The sequence below is a fragment of the Scyliorhinus torazame genome, chromosome 18, assembly GCF_047496885.1.
Source record: "Scyliorhinus torazame isolate Kashiwa2021f chromosome 18, sScyTor2.1, whole genome shotgun sequence".
Taxonomy (NCBI): domain Eukaryota; kingdom Metazoa; phylum Chordata; class Chondrichthyes; order Carcharhiniformes; family Scyliorhinidae; genus Scyliorhinus; species Scyliorhinus torazame.
Genome location: NC_092724.1, coordinates 96,629,686 through 96,651,241, shown reverse-complemented (window position 1 = coordinate 96,651,241; position 21,556 = coordinate 96,629,686). Strand labels below are relative to the sequence as shown.

General features: G+C 46.7%; 1 protein-coding gene and 1 long non-coding RNA gene across 6 annotated transcripts in view; one reads left to right on the top strand and one right to left on the bottom strand.

The window, feature by feature from the left end:
* LOC140395380 (uncharacterized) overlaps nucleotides 1-21,556 on the bottom strand; it is a 242,299-nt gene that overhangs the window by 42,739 nt on the left and 178,004 nt on the right. For 4 of the 5 annotated variants that reach the window (XM_072483075.1, XM_072483074.1, XM_072483071.1 and 1 more), the window contains 2 exons: nucleotides 17,184-17,271; nucleotides 2,446-2,507 (listed from right to left, as the gene is read on the bottom strand). In XM_072483075.1, the coding sequence (XP_072339176.1) occupies nucleotides 2,446-2,507; nucleotides 17,184-17,271 (150 nt within the window). Of the gene's footprint in view, nucleotides 1-2,428; nucleotides 2,508-17,183; nucleotides 17,272-21,556 lie in introns of all 5 variants that reach the window. The other variant, XR_011936169.1, reaches the window with a different exon arrangement.
* Nucleotides 2,877-18,960, top strand: LOC140395381 (uncharacterized). The gene is made up of 4 exons (XR_011936170.1): nucleotides 2,877-3,190; nucleotides 9,247-9,319; nucleotides 14,808-14,859; nucleotides 18,645-18,960. It is a non-coding gene; the product is annotated as an uncharacterized lncRNA (long non-coding RNA).

The window sequence follows — 21,556 nt, the reverse complement described above, 5'->3', positions numbered from 1 at the left end:
TGAATGCGGAATACAGGGTTAACGGTAGAGTTCTTGGCAATGTGGAGGAGCAGAGAGATCTTGGGGTCTATGTTCATACATCTTTGAAAGTTGCCACTCAAGTGGATAGAGCTGTGAAGAAGGCCTATGGTGTGCTCGCGTTCATTAACAGAGGGATTGAATTTAAGAGCCGTGAGGTGATGATGCAGCTGTACAAAACTTTGGTAAGGCCACATTTGGAGTACTGTGTACAGTTCTGGTCGCCTCATTTTAGGAAGGATGTGGAAGCTTTGGAAAAGGTGCAAAGAAGATTTACCAGGATGTTGCCTGGAATGGAGAGTAGGTCTTACGAGGAAAGGTTGAGGGTGCTAGGCCTTTTCTCATTAGAACGGAGAAGGATGAGGGGCGACTTGATAGAGGTTTATAAGATGATCAGGGGAATAGATAGAGTAGACAGTCAGAGACTTTTTCCCCGGGTGGAACAAACCATTACAAGGGGACATAAATTTAAGGTGAAAGGTGGAAGATATAGGAGGGATATCAGAGGTAGGTTCTTTACCCAGAGAGTAGTGGGGGCATGGAATGCACTGCCTGTGGAAGTAGTTGAGTCGGAAACATTAGGGACCTTCAAGCAGCTATTGGATAGGTACATGGATTACGGTTAAATGATATAGTGTAGATTTATTTGTTCTCAAGGGCAGCACGGTAGCATTGTGGATAGCACAATTGCTTCACAGCTCCAGGGTCCCAGGTTCGATTCCGGCTTGGGTCGCTGACTGTGCGGAGTCTGCACGTCCTCCCCGTGTCTGCGTGGGTTTCCTCCGGGTGCTCCGGTTTCCTCCCACAATCCAAAGATGTGCAGGTTAGGTGAATTGGCCAATGATAAATTGCCCTTAATGTCCAAATTGCCCTTGGTGTTGGGTGAAGGTGTTGAGTTTGGGGAGGGTGCTCTTTCCAAGAGCCGGTGCAGACTCAAAGGGCCGAATGGCCTCCTTCTGCACTATAAATTCAATGATAATCTATGATTAATCTAGGACAAAGGTTCGGCACAACATCGTGGGCCGAAGGGCCTGTTCTGTGCTGTATTTTCTATGTTATGTTCTACACGTCAAGCTCTCTCCTTACTTGAGCTTGCTTGTTGAAAAGGTAGCTTCCAAGTTAGGCTAAATCTCCCCCGACAACTGGTGATTTAAACTCGTGCGGTAAGTGATGGGTGTGTAACATGAGGAAAGACAAATTTCAATTTGCTCAAAATCATTCATCTTCCATTATACATTAGCCATTTAAAAAAAACAAATTTGTAGTTTAAGCTACGAAGTAGTTTTGGGGTATAATTTCTATCACCATTTTCTCACTTGTGTCTTAACACAAGCCTTGCCTAATAATACTAAAATGTGTTGTGAAATTTAAAACCGATTTATGTACCACCCAGCTTGTTGGTTCATTTGGGAACATTCTCACCTCTGTGTCTAAGATCCAAGACCTGACCATAGCCAGGTTGACATTTGAGTCCTGCATTGATGTTCTACTGAAACCAATTTGCAAGTCTGGTCCTATTAGTTTAGGTGTACATTAACTCACAGTACAATTTGAAGAGCAGACTTCCTCTGATGTCCTGACCAACATCATCATAGCATTGAAGGCATCAGTCATGGCTCAGTGGCAGTATTCTTGCCTCTTTATCAAAGTTGTGGGTTCAAATCCTACCAGTGGCTTGGGGGCAGCACGGTGGCACAGTGGTTAGCACTGCTGCCTCACAGCTCCAGGGACCCAGGTTTAATTCCCACCTCGGGTGACTGTGAAGTTTGCACTTCTCCCCGTGTCTGCGTGGGTTTCCTCCAGGTGCTCTGGTTTACTCCCACAGTCCAAAGATGTGCAGGTTAGGTGTTTGTTGGATAGCCTTGTGCACAAATCGCTACGACAGTGTCTACACTGCCAAAGCACTTCACTGGCTGTAAAGTGCTTTAGGGACACCTGACGACATGAAAGATGCGATATAAATGATTCATCTTTTCTCTTTTCCCACTTTGCTGTTGAGAGATCTTTCTGGGTGTAAAACATGTTTGTTACACATTAATCAGATTTAAAAGTAACTACTTGGCCATATCCTTTCCGTGCAACTTCAGCAGCTACACATTTGTTGGAGACACTGCTGGTCTTCTGATTGTGCGGATAACTCAGACAGGCAGGCCGCTATACTTAATGGGTGATTTACCAGTGGTGGCCTCTTAATTGGTTGCTGCCAGGAAAATCCCCTTTACGATCTTGCTATTCATCAGCGTGGGTTCAGGACCCTCATTCGGTCCTAGCAGTAGGACCCACGGCATGCCATTAAAATTCCAGCCTACCAATCTGACATGAAAATTTTCCTGTATCATACAACACAATGCATTATCGCCTATAATTAAAAAGGCCCTCAATGATGCAGAAAACCATAACGGTTACTCACGTGAAACGGTTACTCACGTGAAGGTTTGAATGGCAACTTTTTAGGTAAGGACTCCATCAAATTCTTTACCAGACTAAACCTGAATTAAGAGAGCACAAAACATGGCAAATAAATAACTTGCAATGCTAATTCTAACACATCTTTTAGGGAAGTTTCTGCTACTAGGTTTCCAATATATTGTTCCTGGATAGTTTCGGAATGACTTCACAAAGTCCTGAGACCCAGTTTGAGTGGGTGTATTAATCATTTATTGGGCAGTTCGGAGTCCGGTTGATGCATCAATCCTTTACTCCATCTGTGATAGCTTAGGGCTCATTCCATTGCGAACATTGCATTCTTGTGCCAATAGAGAGTTGGGCATTAAGAAAATTACTGAGCCATTATGTTTGGGACTCGGCCAGTTAGATCTATGCTCTCCAGCCTTGAGGCGGCACGGCAACGCAGTGTTTAGCACTGCTGCCGCATGGCGCTGAGGAGCCGGGTTCAATCCCAAACCCGGGCCACTGTCTGCACATTCTCCCCGTGTCTGCGTGGCTCACCGGGTCCTGGCGAGGAGACCCAAGGCTGACGAGCCGCCAAGGGCGATAGTGGCGAGGTTCCATCGCTTCGCGGACAAAGAGAGTGTCCTGAGATGGGCCAAGAAGGTGCGGAGCAGTAGATGGGAGAATGCGGTGATCGGAGTCTACCAGGACTGGAGTGCGGAGGTGGCAAGGAGGAGAGCTGGCTTCAACCGGGCCAAGGCGGTGTTGCACAAAAAAAGAGGTTCGGAATGCTGCAGCCTGTGTGACTGTGGGTCACTTATCAGGACCGACACCACTATTTCGAAACGCCAGAAGAGGCTTGGACCTTTATCCAAACAGAAAAATTGGACTCAAACTGAGGGGCTGTGGTTGTGGGGGGGGGATGTTGACTGTATATACGGGGTTGTAAATATGGGTAAAGAATGTTTCATGGGTGGGATGATGGATGGGGGAAGAGTTCTTTTTTCTTTTGATGAGATAGTGGGGAATGTGGGCGTCGGTGCTGGAGGGAGGTGAGACTCTGGGATGGGGGAACTGGGATAGGGCCGCAACAGGAGCTGCGCCACAGGGGGCGAGGCTGGCTCAGGAAAGCGCGGGCTTTTTCCCGCGCTATGGAAGGGGGGGGATGGAGGAATGTAAGGAGGAGGGGAGATTCCCACACGGGAGATCAACGGGAAGGCGGGGAAAGACGGGGTCAGCAGAAGTCAGCTGACTCACGGAAGTAGTATGGGGGGAGCAAAAGAGCTAGATGCGGATCTAGCGGGGAGGGGGGGATAACAGGGTTGCTGCTGCATTGGCCGAGGGGGAACTGAAAACGGAAGAGGTGGTCTGGGCGGGGGTTCCCCGCCTGGGGGACTGGAGGGTGTGGGAGGCACGGGACTGGTCTAAGATAGGAGATGGCTAGTCGGCCGGGGGGGGGGGGGGGGGGGGTTAGCCCCCCAATCCGGCTGATCATGTGGAATGTGAGAGGCCTAATTGGGCCGGTTAAAAAGGCCCGAGTGTTCGCGCACTTAAAGGGACTGAAGGCAGACGTGGTCATGCTTCAGGAGACACATCTGATGGTGGCAGATCAGGACAGGTTCAGGAAGTGATGGGTAGGACAGGTGTTCCATTCGGGGCTGGATGCTGGTGGCAATACTGGTGGGGAAGCGGGTGACGTTTGAGGCCAAGAACATAGTAGCGGACAATGGAGGCCGATACGTGATGGTAAGCGGTAGGTTGCAGGGGACGGAGGTGGTATTGGTAAATGTATACGCCCCAAACTGGGACGATGCTGGATTCATGAAACGGATGTTGGGGCGTATTCCAGACTTGGAGGTAGGGAGCTTGATAATGGGTGGGGATTTCAACACTGTGTTGGACCCAGCATTAGATCGTTCCAGATCTAGGACGGGGAAGAGGCCGGCTGCGGCCAAGGTGCTCAGGGGGTTTATGGATCAGATGGGGAGGGGGGGGGGGAGTAGATCCGTGGAGATTTGCCAGGCCTTTGGCCATAGAATTTTATTTTTTCTCCCATGTACATAAGGCCTATTCCCAGATAGATTTTTGTGTTCTGGGCAGGGCATTGATCCCGAAAGTGGAGGGAACGGAGTATTCGGCCGTAGCCATTTCAGACCACGCCCCGCATTGGGTGGAGCTAGAGCTGGGGGAGGAGAGGGACCAACGCCCGTTGTGGCGGTTGGATGTGGGACTGCTGGCAGACAAGGAAGTGTGTAGGAGGGTGCGGGGGTGCATCGAAAGGTACCTGGAGGCCAACGACAACGGGGAGGTGCAGGTGGGAGTAGTATGGGAGGCGCTGAAGGCAGTGGTCAGGGGAGAGTTAATCTCCATCAGGGCTCATAGGGAGAAGAGAGAGGGCAGGGAAAGGGAGAGGTTAGTGGGGGAGATTTTAAGGGTGGACAGGAGCTATGCAGAGGCTCCTGATGAGGGACTACTCGGGGAGAGACGAAGTCTCCAGATGGAGTTCGACCTGTTGACCACCGGGAAGGCAGAGGCACAGTGGAGGAAGGCACAGGGGGCGATATATGAATATGGGGAGAAGGCGAGTCGGATGCTGGCTCATCAGCTCCGTAAGAGGATGGCAGCGAGGGAAATAGGTGGAGTCAAGGATGGCAGGGGAACTACGGTGCGGAGTACGGTGAAAGTGAACGAGGCATTCAAGGCTTTTTACGAGGAGCTGTATAGGTCCCAGCCCCCAGGGGGAAAAGAGGGGATGCGAAGATTCTTGGACCAACTGAGGTTCACGAGGGTGGAGGAGCAGGAGGTGGCTGGTTTGGGGGCGCCAATTGGGGTGGAGGAGCTGGTTAAAGGACTGGGGAGCATGCAGACAGGGAAGGCCCCGGGGCCGGATGGGTTCCCGGTGGAGTTTTATAGGAAGTATGTAGACCTGTTGGCCCCGTTGCTGGTGAGGACCTTCAATGAAGCAAGGGGGGGGGGGGGGGGGGACCCTGCCCCCGACAATGTCGGAAGCGATAATCTCTTTGATCCTGAAGCGGGATAAGGACCCACTGCAATGCGGGTCGTATAGACCGATCTCGCTCCTCAACGTAGATGCTAAGTTGCTGGCAAAAATGTTGGCTACGAGGATTGAGGACTGTGTCCCGGGGGTGATTCACGAGGACCAGACGGGATTCGTAAAGGGTAGGCAGCTAAATACCAATGTGCGAAGGCTCCTAAATGTGATAATGATGCCATCGGTTGAGGGAGAGGCGGAGATAGTGGCAGTCATGGACACGGAGAAGGCCTTTGGCCGAGTAGAGTGGGAGTATCTGGGAAGTGTTGAGGAGGTTTGGGTTCGGGGGAGGGTTTATTAGTTGGGTTAAGCTCCTGTATAGAGCCACGGTGGCGAGTGGTCACGAACCGGTGGAGGTCGGAGTATTTCCGGCTGTACCGAGGGACGAGGCAGGGGTGCCCCCTGTCCCCTCTGCTGTTTGCATTAGCAATTGAACCTTTCGCCATGGTGTTAAGGGAGTCGGGGAAATGGAAGGGGGTGGTCCGAGGGGGAGAGGAACATCGAGTGTCGCTGTACGCAGACGACCTGGTGCTGTATGTGGCGGATCCAGTGGAGGGGATGGTTGAGATCATGCAGATCCTAAGGGAGTTTGGAGATTTCTCGGGCTATAAGCTCAATGTGGGAAAGAGTGAGCTCTTTGTGGTGCATCCAGGGGATCAGGGAAGAGGGATAGATGACCTACCGTTGAGGAGGGCGGAAAGGAGCTTTTGATATTTGGGGATTCAGGTAGCTAGGAGCTGGGGGGCACTACACAAACTTAATTTGACGCGGCTGGTGGAACAGATGGAGGAGGACTTTATAAGGTGGGACATGTTGCCACTCTCGCTGGCGGGCAGGGTACAGTCGATTAAAATTGTGGTCCTCCCGAGGTTTCTTTTTGTATTCCAATGCCTCGCAATTGTGATTACCAAGGCCTTCTTTAAGATGGTAAGCAGGAGCATTATGGGATTTGTGTGGGCGAGTAAGACCCCAAGGGTAAGGAGGGGGTTCCTGGAGCGTAGCAGAGATAGAGGAGGGTTGGCGTTGCCGAATCTGGGTGGCTACCCCCGCCAGTAAAGCCCTGTTCAATGTTTTGCATACGTGAGTCCGAGCGGGGGAGGGAGGGGGAACAATAGGTGGGAAAATGTCTGGCGCCATGGGCGGGGGCTACCACGCTAGCTGGGCGGGCTGGCTCATGGAAGCGCAGTGGGGGGTGAGCAGATGTTATGCTTGTTGGAAGGGGGCGGTTTGCATATCGGGGGGGTGAGGGGGGGGAACTGTTCTGCTGACGGGGGAGGGACCTTTGCTGGGGGACAAGAGGGAAGTCGGGGAGGAGGCTGCCTGGGGGCGGCCTGCGGATGCATGGGGCGCGAACTGGAGACTGGCCCAAGAAAGGTGATGGCTGATCGGCGGCACGGGGGGGCTGATCACATGGAATGTTAGAGGGCTAAATGGGCCGGTTAAGAGGGCACGCGTGCTCGCGCGCTTGAGGGGATTCAAGGCGGACGTGGCAATGTTACAGGAGACGCACCTTAGGGTAACCGATCAGTTTAGATTAAGGAAGGGATGGGTCAAACAGGTTTTTCACTTGGGGCTGGACTCTAAGACTAGTGGGGTCACGATCCTGATTAATAAGCGAGTGTCATTCGAGGCGGGAAGAATAGTTGCGGATGTGGGAGGCCGTTACATCATGGTTAGTGGGAAGCTGGAAGAGCTGCCGGTGGTGCTCGTGAATATGTACGCGCCAAATTGGGATGATGTGCAGTTCATAAGGAGGATGTTGGGGAAGATCCCGGAAGATTTGCATAAGTTGGCCACGGTGGGGGGGGGACATCAACACAGTCATTGACCCAAGGCTAGACGGGTCGAGCTCAAGGACAGGCAGGGTGCCAGCAATGGCAAAGGAGCTAAAGGGGATTATGGAGCAGAGGGGGGGGTGTGGACCCATGGAGATTTGGGCGGCCGAGAGTGAAGGAGTTACTCACACGTGCATAAAGTGTACTCCCGGATCTACTCTTTCACCTTGAACAGGGCTTTACTGGCGGGGGTAGTCGACACTGAGTATTCAGCAATCACGGTCTCGGATCATGCCCCGCACTGGGTGGACCTACAGGTGAGCAAGGAGGGTGGTCAACACCCGCACTGGAGATTGGATGTCGGACTGTTAGCGGATGAGGAGGTGTGCGGGCGGGTGAGGAAATGTGTCCAGAACTATGGAAGTTAATGATACGGGGCAAGTCTCGGCTGCAATGGTCTGGGAGGCGCTGAAGGCGGTGGTTAAGGGGAGCTGATCTTGATACGGGCCCACAGGGAGAAGGTAGATGGAGCAGAGACAGATCGACTGATGGGGGAAATACTTCAGGTCGACAGGAGATATACGGAGACTCCAGAGGCAGGGCTTTTAAGGGAACGACGGAGGCTACAGGCGGAGTTTGGCTTGTTAACTACAGGGAAGGCGGTGGAGCAGCTGAGGAAGGCGAGGGGGGCGGTATATGAATATGGAGAGAAGGCCAGAAAGAGGGAGGCAGCCAGGGAGATTGGGAAAGTAAGGGACAGGGATGGGAACCTGGTCGGAGATTCAGCAGGGGTTAATAAGGCGTTTAAGGAGTTCTGTAGCAGGTTGTATGAATCGGAACCCCCAGCTGGGCCGGAGGGGATGAGGCAATTCTTAGGAGGGCTGTGGTTCCCGAAGGTGGATGAAAGGCTGGGGGCCCCGATCAGGATGGAAGAAATAGCAGAAGGGCTGAAGGCCATGCAGACGGGCAAAGCCCCAGGACCGGACAGGTACCCAATGGAGTTTTACAAATAGTTCTCTGGGATACTGGGACTGCTGCTGATGAGGACATGTAATGAGGCAAGGGAGCGAGGGGTGCTTCCCCCGACAATGTCACAGGTCACGATTTCACTAATCTTGAAGCGGGATAAGGACCCGGAGCTATGCGGGTCCCACAGACCGATCTCCTTATTAAATGTAGACGCCAAAATCTTGTCCTCTAGGATCGAAGTCTACGTTCTGGACATGATTGGGGAGGACCAGACGGGATTCGTTAAGGGCAGGCAGTTGGCGGCTAATGTTAGAAGGCTGCTGAATGTGATCATGATGCCCCCAGAGGGTAGAGACGTAAAGGTAGTGGTTGCAATGGACACAGAGAAGGCATTTGATCGGGTGGAATGGACCTATCTGTGGGAGGTGCTGGGGTAGTTTGGGTTTGGACGGGGCTTCATCGACTGAGTTAGGCTGCTGTATCAGGCGCCCATGGCAAGTATACGGACGAACAGGGTGACATCGGGCTATTTTAGGCTGCACCGGAGGACGAGGCAGGGATGCCCCCTCTCCCCACTGCTGTTTGCGCTGGCCATAGAACCACTGGCAATTGCGCTGAGAGCCTCAAGGGGCTGGTTCGGGGAGGGGTGGAACACAGAGTCTCGCTATACGCAGATGACCTGCTCCTATATGTTTCGGACCCACTAGAAGGGATGGAAGAAATTATGAGGATTCTGGGGGAATTTGGCCGGTTTTCGGGTTATAAATTGAACATGGGGAAAAGTGAGATGTTTGCGATCCAGGTAAGGGGGCAGGAGAGGCGATTGGTGGAGATGCCGTTTAGAGTGGTAGGAGGAAGCTTTCAGCACCTAGACATCCAGGTGGCACAGGAATGGGAACGGCTACACAAATTAAATTTGACCCGACTAGTAAACTAAATGAAGGAAGACTTCCGAAGGCAGACATGCTCCCGTTATCACTGGCTGGGAGGGTACAGACAGTGAAAATGACGGTCCTCCCAAGATTCCTCTTTGTGTTTCAGTGTCTCCCCACCATTATTCCATGGACCTTCTTTAAACGGGTCAACAAGGTGATCTCTGGCTTTATATGGGCAGGTAAGACCCCGTGAGTAAAAAAGCAGATGCTGGAGCGCAGCCGGGGGGAGGGCGGGCTGGCGTTGCCGAACTTTAGTAATTATTATTGGGCGGCAAATATAACCATGATTAGGAAGTGGGTGGTGGGGTCGATGTGGGAGTGAGTAGAGGTGGCATCATGTAAGGGCACGAGTTTGGGGGCATTGGTAATGGCGCCTCTGCCGTTCCCGCCGGCACGGTACTCCACTATCACTATGGGTGAGCTCCATTGGCTGCAACCCACTTCAATTATGCCATTTTTAAGCATACTCTCAATCTCTTTGTTAACCTGTGACTATTTTAAAGGGTTAAGTCTATATGGCTATTGTTTGATTGGAACAGCATTTTCCACCTCTACATCATGTATAGCCATTTTAGTACTTCCCAATTTATCTCCACAAACTTGCCCATGTAACATCAATAACTCTTTCAGGTCAGTTTGTTTTTCCTCTGGAAGATGACTCAACAATTTATCCCAATTTTTAAGAACATCCTCATTCTCCAATTTAATTTGAGGTATGTCAAATTCACAGTCATCTCGATTTGGTCCGTCACTTTGAGTTAGAATCGGTTAGCGCAATTGCTTCACAGCTCCAGGGTCCCAGGTTCGATTCCCAGCTGGGTCACTGTCTGTGCGGAGTCTGCACGTTCTCCCCGTGTGTGCGTGGGTTTCCTCCGGGTGCTCCGGTTTCCTCCCATAGTCCAAAGATGTGCAGGTTAGGTAGATTGGCCATGCTAAATTGCCCTTAGTGTACAAAAATTGTCCTTAGTGATGGTTGAGTTGGGTTACTGGGTTATGGGGATAGGGTGGTGTGGGCTTGGGTAGGGTGCTCTTTCCAAGAGCCGGTGCAGACTCGATGGGCTGAATGGCCTCCTTCACTGTAAATTATATGATATGATATTAAAACCGCCTCCTTTTTCTCTCCTTCCTTTCAAAGTACCTTTTAAGCATATTCACATGACACACTCGGTGAGTCTTCCTTCTATCTGGTGTTTTTACCACATAATTCACCTCACTTAATTTCCTTTCAATTTGATTAGGTCCTCTAAACCTAGCTTTTAAGGGTTCGCCTGCCACTGGTAACAACACTGAAACTTTATCTCCACTGGCAAAGCTACGGACTTTGGAGTTCTTGTCCGCTACCCGTTTCATCACATTTTGTGCAACTTTCAAATGTTGTCTAGCCAATTCACCTGCTCTATTTAATCGTTCCCTAAAATTTGACACGTAATCCAACAGTGTAACTTCCGATTTCTTACTCACCAATTTTTCTTTAATCAATTTAAGTGGTCCTCTTACTTCATGACCAAATATTAGTTCAAAAGGACTAAATTTGGTTGACTCATTAGGAGCATCCCTAATTGCAAACAGTACGAATGGAATTCCTTTGTCCCAATCCTCTGAATAATCTTGACAATACGCCCTCAACATTGTCTTTAATGTCTGATGCCACCTTTCTAACGCTCCCTGCGATTCTGGATGGTACGCAGTTGATTTAAATTGTTTTATTCCTAAACAATCCATAACTTCTTTAAATAACCTTGAGGTAAAATTTGATCCTTGATCCGATTGTATTTCTGTGGGTAGTCCATATCTCGTAAAGAATTTAAGTAACTCGTCCACAATCTTTTGAGCTGTAATGTTACCAACTGGAATGGCCTCTGGAAACCTAGTAGACACATCCATTATAGTCAAAAGATATTGATTCCCACTTTTTGTTTTAGGAAGCGGTCTTACACAATCAATTAGGAGCCTTGTAAAAGGTTCCTCAAATGCTGGAATGGGTATTAAGGGCGCTGGTTTTATCACTGCTTGAGGTTTCCCTATCACTTGACATGTGTGACATGATTGACAAAATTTAAGTACATCTTTATGTAGTCCAGGCCAATAAAAATGTTTCTGGATTTTAGCTTGAGTTTTCCGTATTTCCAAATGACCACCCACTGGTACCTCATGTGCCACTCGCAACACCTCCTTTCTATACCCTACCGGCAATACTACTTGATGAACTTCTGCCCACTTTTCATCCGACTGCATATGTACAGGTCTCCATTTTCTCCTCAAGACACCACTTTTACGGTAATAACACTCTGGTATACACTCAGATTCCTCTTCCGTGTATGCTTTCTGATACGTCCGTTTTATTTCTACATCTTTCTGTTGTAACTGTGCCAATTTTCCTGAACTAAAAATATCCGCCTCATCCTCCACCTGTTCTTGTTCTTTTTCAACCATCTGATCAAAAATAGTTTCTGATAATTGCACTTCAACTTCACTCTTTGATTTCTCCTCTTGTCTTAACCTGTGTCTTTGCGACCTTGTTACTACACAATCTGGAAAAATCCCAAGATATTCATCCTTCAACACTTCGGTTGTCTGATTTTCCACTGGCTTATCAACCACAGTAGGCATCACTCCCACCTGCGATCCAGCTATATCATTACCCAAGATAAACTGTATTCCTGGACTACCACTTCACCACTCTTCACTGGACTTTCCAACCTTACCTTATATAATGGAACACTACTCCTCTCACCCTAAATTCCACATATTACCACCTTTTCTGGCAACATTCTTCCCAAACAACATAATTCCTCATCTCTTACCATTAAAGATTGACTAGCTCCTATATCTCTTAAAATTGTGACTTCTTTACCTGCTCCTCCTGATACACATGAGTAAACTTTACCCACACAACTAAATTATTTAAAGACATCTGGCACCTTCTTATCAATCACCTCTTGATCAGGCTGTACAATCTTTTGCACCTCCTTCGCTTCACTTGGGCTTTCCTTTACCACTTTAACAAACCCCACTGTGTTATCCTGTTTTACCACATCAGCCTTCCCAGTGCTTTTCTTCAACCACCAACACTGAGTTTATTATAATGAAAACATTTGAAACTTTTCATTTCTCTTCCACCCTCTTGGATTTCTTTTTTAATCTGAGGTACACTCTCTTTATTATCTCCCATCAGATCACCTTTACCTTTACCACTTGAGTATTTCTCATGTCCTCAGTTTCTATCCCTCACCGGCTGAAACTGATGTCGGAAACAAAGCTTTGATTTATGAACTAATTCTTAATCATCTGTCATTTCTGCTGCTAACCTCGCAGTTTTAACCCTCTGCTCTTCCACATGAGTTCTCACTACCTCAGGAATTGAATTTTTAAAATCCTCCAAAATTATAATTTCTCTGAGAGCTTCATACGTTTGGTCTATTTTCAAAGCTCTTATCCACCTATCAAAATTACTCTGTTTGAGCCTTTCAAACTCCATGTATGTTTGACCAAATTCTTTCCTTAAATTTCTAAACCTTTGTCTGTAGGCTTCAGGCACTAGTTCATATGCACCTAAGATGGATTTTTTCACCTCCTCATACGTTCCAGATACCTCCTCCAGTAGTGATGCAAACACTTCACTAGCCCTACCTATCAGCTTTGTTTGAATCAGTAATGCCCACATGTCCTGTGGCCATTTCATTTGTTTAGCTACCTTCTCAAATGAAATTAAAAAGGCTTCTACCTCCTTCTCGTCAAACCTTGGTAATACTTGGACATATTTAAATAGATTCCCACCAAGCCTTCGACTTTGACGCTCTTTCTCACTATCCTCATCACTATCATCCAACTGTACGTTTCCCTTTACATCTGCCAATTTTAACTGACTGTCATGTTTCATGGCCATTTTCTGAAGTTCAAACTCATTCTCTTTATCTTTTTCCCTGATCTGTTTCTCCTTTTCTTTTTCTTTTTGTTCTGCTAGGGCTATTCTTTCTTTTCTCATTTCTTCTCTCTCCTTTTCTTTTTCCTCTCTCTCTCTTTTTCCTCTCTACCTCTTTCGTATTCAAGCTGCTTTACTTCTTTCTCATGTTCCATTTGTTTAATTTGCAACTGAATTTTTGCCCATTTCCAATGAATCAAACGGTATCTCAGGCAACTTTAAATGTTTAACCACCACCATAATTACCTCATCTTTTCACATTTTGTCAGGTAATGTTAACTGCAATGTTTTTGCCAAACCTAACAGTCTGCTTTTAGTCTCTGTCCGTAAGGTACTGCGTGTGACCGTCTCCACCCCCAAAAACTCCTGAGCCTCTAAAAGAGCCATTGTCCACAACACACTCCCCACTTAAACTAAAATACCACACCTGAAAAGCAACCACAATATGCTCACCCCTCACTGCCTTTAAGTTCAGTAAGCCAATCCAATAGATAGACTTTTATCCCCCTCAAGCCCCCAATTGTTATGGGTCCGGGTTTACAGAACCCCAAAGTGTTTCATGGAGTTCAACCGACCCACAACTTTTAATAGATTGTAGTGTGGGGAGCACACAGCGTACTCTCCAGGTGTGATACAGCAATTATGGACAAATAGTTTTTAAAACAAAACAATGTTTATTCTATGAACTCAATTTAACCTTTTAAAAACAAACTTTGAATATCTTAACACCCATTACTTCAAAGATAACCCCAAAAGACTACAACACTAAATAATCCTTCAAACTGTTCCTTTAAACATCCAAAAGACTTCAAACCTTCAAAAACAGACATGAGGTTACATTCAATATGTTTATAATCTTTGGATTTGCAGACATCAACAGACCAGCTCTATGTTTTCTTCCTGCAGCTCTCAGCAAAACACACAGACACTCCCAGCTGCCTCCTCAAACTGAAACCAAAAGCAGAAGTGAGCTCAGCACCCCCAACCCTCTGACATCACTTCAGTAATATGATCAGCTCCATTTCTTAAAGGTACATTGCTTAAACATCCATTTCTTAAAGGTACTCTCACATGACAGTACACTGTTTCTTCTGTTATTGTTATAAAACCATAAATACCTCAATAAAATGTTTATTTAAAAAAAAGAAAAAAAACTCCCTCTCTCCGGCTGTCTTTATTTTCCTCTTTGTCCCCATACACCTTGCACACTCTGAGGCTCAGAAAGTTTGTGGATAACCTGTGTCCTGAACTTAGCCACTGCTGCACCAAAACTGACAGCTGGAGAACGCATTGGGCAGGTTTCAGCTGGCTCTGTCTTAAAGGAAATGCTTGACATCTGCTTGTTGCGACTGAGGTAAATGAAATTGGAGCACTGTAGTGGATAGTCATGGAGAGTCATATAGCACAGAAACAGGTCCTTCGGCCCATCATGTCTATGCTGACCATCAAATACAATCTATACTAATCCCATTTACCAGCACTTGGTCCATAGCCTACTACAGAGGATGTGTTCCTCTGTGCTTTATGTCGAGTGATATCTGGCAATGGAAGATGAGATCCAAGCCAATTTTCCATGGCAGACTCAGTAATCCAACACCTCAGGCAGGCAGGTCTGCAGGAATCATGGAGATTCTTAATGACTCGTCAACCTTATTGGCTTGTTAATGGGACTTGGAGTAATAGATTTGTTACTGGGGGCTAGGATTCTCCCTACTTACCGCCTAATAATTCTGCTACCCTCATAGGTACAGTGATCCGAGCTTGAATGGCGGGAACCTTGCCAGTCCTCTGCTGCCGGTAAGCTATGTGATATTAGCCTCTTTAACTCTGGTAATACTTCTGTATACTCATACTAAGGTTTGGCTCTTGCAGAGCTGCATCCAAATTCTTCAAATTAGTTGGGCCTCTGGACAGCATGGTGGCACAATGGTTAGCACTGCTGCCTACGGCACTGAGGACCTGGGTTCAATCCAGGCCCTGGGTCAATCTCCATGTGGAGTTTGCACATTCTCCCTGTGTCTGCGTGGGTTTCACCCCCACAACCCAAAGATGTGCAGGTTAGGTGGATTGGCCACGCTAAATTGCCCCTTAATTGGGAAAAAATAATTGTGTACTCTAAATTGATTTTTTTTAATTAGTTGGGCCTCAAGAGCATTCTGTTGAATTTTGAATGCCATACTTCAGGAAAGATGTCAAGGTCTTGGTGAGGGTTTAGAGGCGATTTACTAGGTACCAGGGAGGAGAAACCTTCCAACAGGGAAAGTTAACAAATGTTTACAATTCTGATCAGTTTTGGTAAAGTAAATATGGAGAAACCCCTGTGGCAAGAGGGTTGGTAACCAAAGGACAGAGATTTAAGGTGATTGGCAAAAGAACCAGTGCGGAGATTAGATTTTTTTAATACAGCAAGTTATGATCTAGAATACACTGTGCAAAAAGGTGGTGGAAGAAAATTCAATGGTAATATTCAAAAAGGAATTAGATATATCCTTATAAAGGAAACATTTGCATGGCTATGGTAAATGAACAGAAATGGGACTAACTGCATAACTTTCAAACAACCATCATCGGTTCAATGGGGTGAATGACCACCTGTGTTGTATTAGTCTATGAATTTTAATTCAGAGATAACATTAGACATCATAGTCTAAGATGTGACTGCATTTGAATCAGTATCGCTTAAGGATATTGAAGAAGTCAGGCCTACCCAAACATCAAAAGCACTCTGGTTATATAAATGTGCTATCGTTAAAATAGGCTGGTTTATGCCTAGACCATCAGTTAGGTTACAACTTTTTTAATTTTCATAAAATGAGGCTGTCATATATCTGACTAGCAACAGCAGTAACACCAATTTAACAAGGCATCATGGGATGTGGGCTGCTCAGCAACAGGCAGAAATCTACCAAGCCACAGTAGCCAGCATTCAATAGGCTTGATGGGATGTGACTTTCACAGTAATGAGATTGGCAGGCAGCTGGACAGAATCAGGTATAGATTACCCTATTAGTAGAAACAGTTTACCTAGATGACAGAGAGATCAGTGGAGGCATACACATGCTAATTTCTAGAGTCAAGGAATTTGAGAGATGCAGACAGCCAAATACACAGCATGAAGACTCAAAGAGGGAAAAATGGTCCAATTGCCAGCACCCTTGGAAGCAGAGAGGCCAGTCCACAACTCTCGGCCAGGAGGCTAGGCCTTAGAGCCAAGGCAGTGCAGAAACCATCGTAAAGGTAGTTTAAGTATCTTCACTGGGCTAGGAAAAGACGTTTCCCAGACTTATCAGTCCTGTATTGTGTGGAAACTAAGCTCGATTTGCCTTATAGTTTATTTAATTTGGATGTTGTTTGGGAAAAGGGAAGTCTTAAGGAGTTCACGGAACATAGATATATTTTGAAACAAGGGGTAATTTTTACATAGCCTGTGTGTGTCGTTTACTGATTCTTATACTTAAGTATTGTAATCCTGTTCATGTGTATTTGTCTTTTCATTAATTTAATAAATAATCTAATAATTGTTACACGATGGCAGGGCTGGCTATTCTCATGGACGGCCATATCGGCAGCAGGAGCTGTGAGCTCCACGACGGCTCCCTGCTAGGCCCCTGCAGGGCTGTGAATCTGTGGCCTTTTGACGCTAGTTTTTCTGGTGTAAAAGACCATAGTTTTCACAACGTTGTGGAGAAATAGTCCCTGAAACAGAGAATCCAGCCCCTGATATTGATATTGACATTTGTGGCAGAGTTCTATGTTACAATCCCTACCTGATGCAATTGTTTAACTAGGAACAGGCAGTGAATAATGTATTCTTACAGAGGTTGCAAGCTCCATTGATGAAATTGGCTGGAGTGCCAAAGCCCAAAGAATATCTCACAAAACAATGTCACAGCCAGATCTAAAATGGAGTCCATGATCACTCAAATCTCTGTCAGTTGGTATTTTTTTGTTTTCATAAGAATTACAGGAGAAAGACCTTTTAATCCACCTTCATTGAGGGTCACTTGGCTCACCAAGATTCACATCTCTGCCTTAATTTGCTGGCAAGTCCATGAGGAGCACATGGGTCTAAATAAATGCATTTTAAAGTCGCTTGTATTAATTTTAAAAGGAGTTACTACCTTTCGGCCAGTGATTTTTGCAGATCCTCCATTTGGGTTTCAAAATCCATCAAGCAGCTTGCAATTTTTTGAGTACCCTCAAGGGAAGCTACAAGTATTTGAACAAAGGGAGAGATTAATTTTAGCAAAGATTAACAAAACCAACAAAGCAATGTGGAGAGAGGCAAGAGAACTTTTAAGAGGTTAAAATAGAACAAATATCTGGGGATACGTTCTGGGGTTACATACGCACATGTGGAGGAGCATTAAAAATATGGGGCTGGATTCTCCGCCAGCGAGATGCTCCGTTTTGACGGCAGCCTCGGGGTTTCCCGACAGCATGGGGCTGCCCCACAATGGGAAAACTCACTGACCGGCCGGCATAATGGAGCATCCCACCGGTGTGCTGAAACAGAAATGTGGCGCGGCGGGAGGGAGAATCCAGCCCATCAAGTTTGATCTGAATGTATTTTGAATTCCACATTTCTATCTACCCCAGATAAGTATTGATCCCCTCGCCTAACAAGAATCTATCTACCTCAGCTTTAAAATATTCAGTCACCCCACCCTCCACTGCCTTCTGAGGCAGAAAGTCCAAAGTCGCACAACCCTCAGAGAAGAAATTCTCGTCTCTGTCCTAAAAAGGTGGCCCCTAATTTTAGTTCTGGACTCACCCACAAAAGGAAACGTTCTTTTCACGTCCATCTTGTCAAGACCGTTCAGGATCTTATATATTTCAAACAAGTCACCCCTCACTTTTCTAAACTCCAGCAGAAAGATGCTCAGTTTGTCTAATCTTTCCCCATAAGACAATCTGCTTATTCTAGGTATCAATCTAGTAAACCTCCGTTGAACCGCCTCCAACTCATTCACATGTTAATGCTATGTGAAGGATAATTATACTATTTATTACACTTTTGAGACAAGGAATTTGACAGAGGGAGTAAAGGTTATTGGCAGCCTGATGGCTAATGGAATAATACCTTTAATTTTAACACCATAACCTTTGTGATGGGATTATGTGACTGATCAATATGCAAGTGGGAGGTGTATGGTTGCCACACTCCAGGAGTGTTCTGGAGACTAACAGAATTAAAGATTAATTGCTAGGACATCATAGCGAGTAACAATGGTAGAACTCACAAGGACATTTTTTTAATAATGCTTTTCCTTTCTCAATTTTTGGATACTGTTGAGCTTCTTAAGTGTTGGAAGTGCACTTGTCAGGCATGTGGAAAGTATTCCATCATATTCCTGACTTGTGTGCTGTAGATGGTGAAACGACTTTGGGGAGTCAAGAGGTGTGTACTCAGTCTACGAATGATCTTGCAGCCACACTATTTACGTGACTGGTCCAGTTAAGTTTTTGGTCATTGGTAAGATGCAGTATTTTTATGGTGAGGGAGACGTGCTTGTTAGGTGAATAAGCCATTTGTTTTGTTCATAATTTTAGAGTAACCAATTCATTTTTTTCCAATTAAGGGGCAATTTAGCATGGCCAATCCACCTAGCCTGCACATCTTTGGGTTGTGGGGGTGAAACCCACGCAAACACGGAGGGAATGTTCAAACTCCACACGGACAGCGACCCAGAGCCCGGATTGAACCTGGGACCTCGGCGCCGTGAGGCAGCAGTGCTAACCACTGCGCCACCACACTGCCCAGACATTATGAATTCTCCCTCAGTGTACTCGAACAGGCACGGTAAAGTGTGGCGACTAGGGGATTTTCACAGTAACTTCATTGAAGTGTTAATGTACGCCTACTTGTGACACTAATAAAGATTATTAATATTGTCATTACTGAATGTCAAGGGGGGATGGTTATTAATTCTCTCTGGAGACGGTCATTGCCCAGCACCTGTCCAGCTCAAATGTAACTTTCCATTTATCAACCCAAGCCTGAATGTTGTCCAGATCTTGTTGCATGCAGGCACAGCCTGCTCCACTCTTGGAGGAGTTGCGAATGGCAATGAATAATGCAATCATCAGTAAATATCCCCATTTTTGGCCTCATGGTGGATGGATGGTCATTGATGAAGCAGCTGAAGATGGTTGGGCTTATGATACTATGCTGAAAGACTGCTGCAGCGATGCCCTGGGGCTGAGATGATTGGCTTCCAATAACCTCAATCATCTTCATTCGTGCTTGTCATATCTCCCATTGACTCTTATTGGGGCTCCTTGATGCCACACTTGATCGAATGCTGGCTGAATTCAAGGGAAATCACTCTCCCCTCACTTCTGGGATTCACCTCTTTGTTGATACAAAGAACAAAGAAATGTACAGCACAGGAACAGGCCCTTCGGCCCTCCAAGCCCGTGCCGACCATGCTGCCCGACTAAACTACAATCTTCGCCACTTCCTGGGTCCGTATCCCTCTATTCCCATCCTATTCATGTATTTGTCAAGATGCCCCTTAAATGTCACTATCGTCCCTGCTTCCACCACCTCCTCCGGTAGCGAGTTCCAGGCACCCACTACCCTCTGCGTAAAAAAACTTGCCTTGTACATCTACTCTAAACCTTGCCCCTCTCACCTTGAACCTATGCCCCCTAGTAATTGACACCTCTACCCCGGGGAAAAGCCTCTGACTATCCACTCTGTCTATGCCCCTCATAATTTTGTAGACCTCTATCAGGTCGCCCCTCAACCTCCTTCGTTCCAGTGAGAACAAACCGAGTTTATTCAACCGCTCCTCATAGCTAATGCCCTCCATACCAGGCAACATTCTGGTAAATCTCTTCTGCACCCTCTCTAAAGCCTCCACATCCTTCTGGTAGTGTGGCGGCACGAATTGAACACTATATTCCAAGTGTGGCCTAACTAAGGTTCTATACAGCTGCAACATGACTTGCCAATTCTTATATTCAATGCCCCGGCCAATGAAGGCAAGCATGCCGTATGCCTTCTTGACTACCTTCTCCACCTGTGTTGCCCCTTTCAGTGACCTGTGGAGCTGTACTCCGAGATCTCTTTGACTTTCAATACTCTTGAGGGTTCTACCATTCACTGTATATTCCCTACCTGCATTAGACCTTCCAAAATGCATTACCTCACATTTGTCCGGATTAAACTCCATCTGCCATCTCTCCGCCCAAGTCTCCAAACAATCTAAATCCTGCTGTATCCTCTGACAGTCCTCATCGCTATCCGCAATTCCACCAACCTTTGTGTCGTCTGCAAACTTACTAATGTAACCAGTTACATTTTCCTCCAAATCATTTATATATACTACAAACAGCAAAGGTCCCAGCACTGATCCCTGTGGAACACCACTGGTCACAGCCCTCCAATTAGAAAAGCATCCTTCCATTGCTACTCTCTGCCTTCTATGACCTAGGCAGTTCTGTATCCACCTTGCCAGCTCACCCCTGATCCCGTGTGACTTCACCTTTTGCACTAGTCTACCATGAGGGACCTTGTCAAAGGCCTTACTGAAGTCCATATAGACAACATCCACTGCCCTATCTGCATCAATCATCTTTGTGACCTCCTCGAAAATCTCTATCAAGTTAGTGAGACACGACCTCCCCTTCACAAGACCATGCTGCCTCTCACTAATACGTCCATTTGCTTCCAAATGGGAGTAGATCCTGTCTCGAAGAATTCTCTCCAGTAATTTCCCTACCACTGAAGTAAGGCTCACCGGCCTGTAGTTCCCTGGATTATCCTTGCTACCCTTCTTAAACAGAGGAACAACATTGGCTATTCTCCAGTTCTCCGGGACATCACCTGAAGACAGTGAGGATCCAAAGATTTCTGTCAAGGCCTCAGCAATTTCCTCTCCAGCCTCCTTCAGTATTCTGGGGTAGATCCCATCAGGCCCTGGGGGCTTATCTACCATAATATTTTTTAAGACACCCAACACCTCGTCTTTTTGGATCTCAATGTGACCCAGACTATCTACACAGCCTTCTCCAGACTCAACATCTACCAATTTCTTCTCTTTGGTGAATATTGATGCAAAGTATTCATTTAGTACCTCGCCCATTTCCTCTGGCTCCACACATAAATTCCCTTGCCTATCCTTCAGTGGGCCAACCCTTTCCCTGGCTACCCTCTTGCTTTTTATGTACGTGTAAAAAGCCTTGGGATTTTCCTTAACCCTATTTGCCAATGACTTTTCGTGACCCCTTCTAGCCCTCCTGACTCCTTGCTTAAGTTCCTTCCTACTTTCCTTATATTCCACACAGGCTTTGTCTGTTCACAGCCTTTTAGCCCTGACAAATGCCTCCTTTTTCTTTTTGACGAGGCCTACAATATCTCTCGTTATCCAAGGTTCCCGAAAATTGCCGTATTTATCCTTCCTCACAGGAACATGCCGGTCCTGAATTCCTTTCAACTGACACTTGAAAGCCTCCCACATGTCAGATGTTGATTTGCCCTCAAACA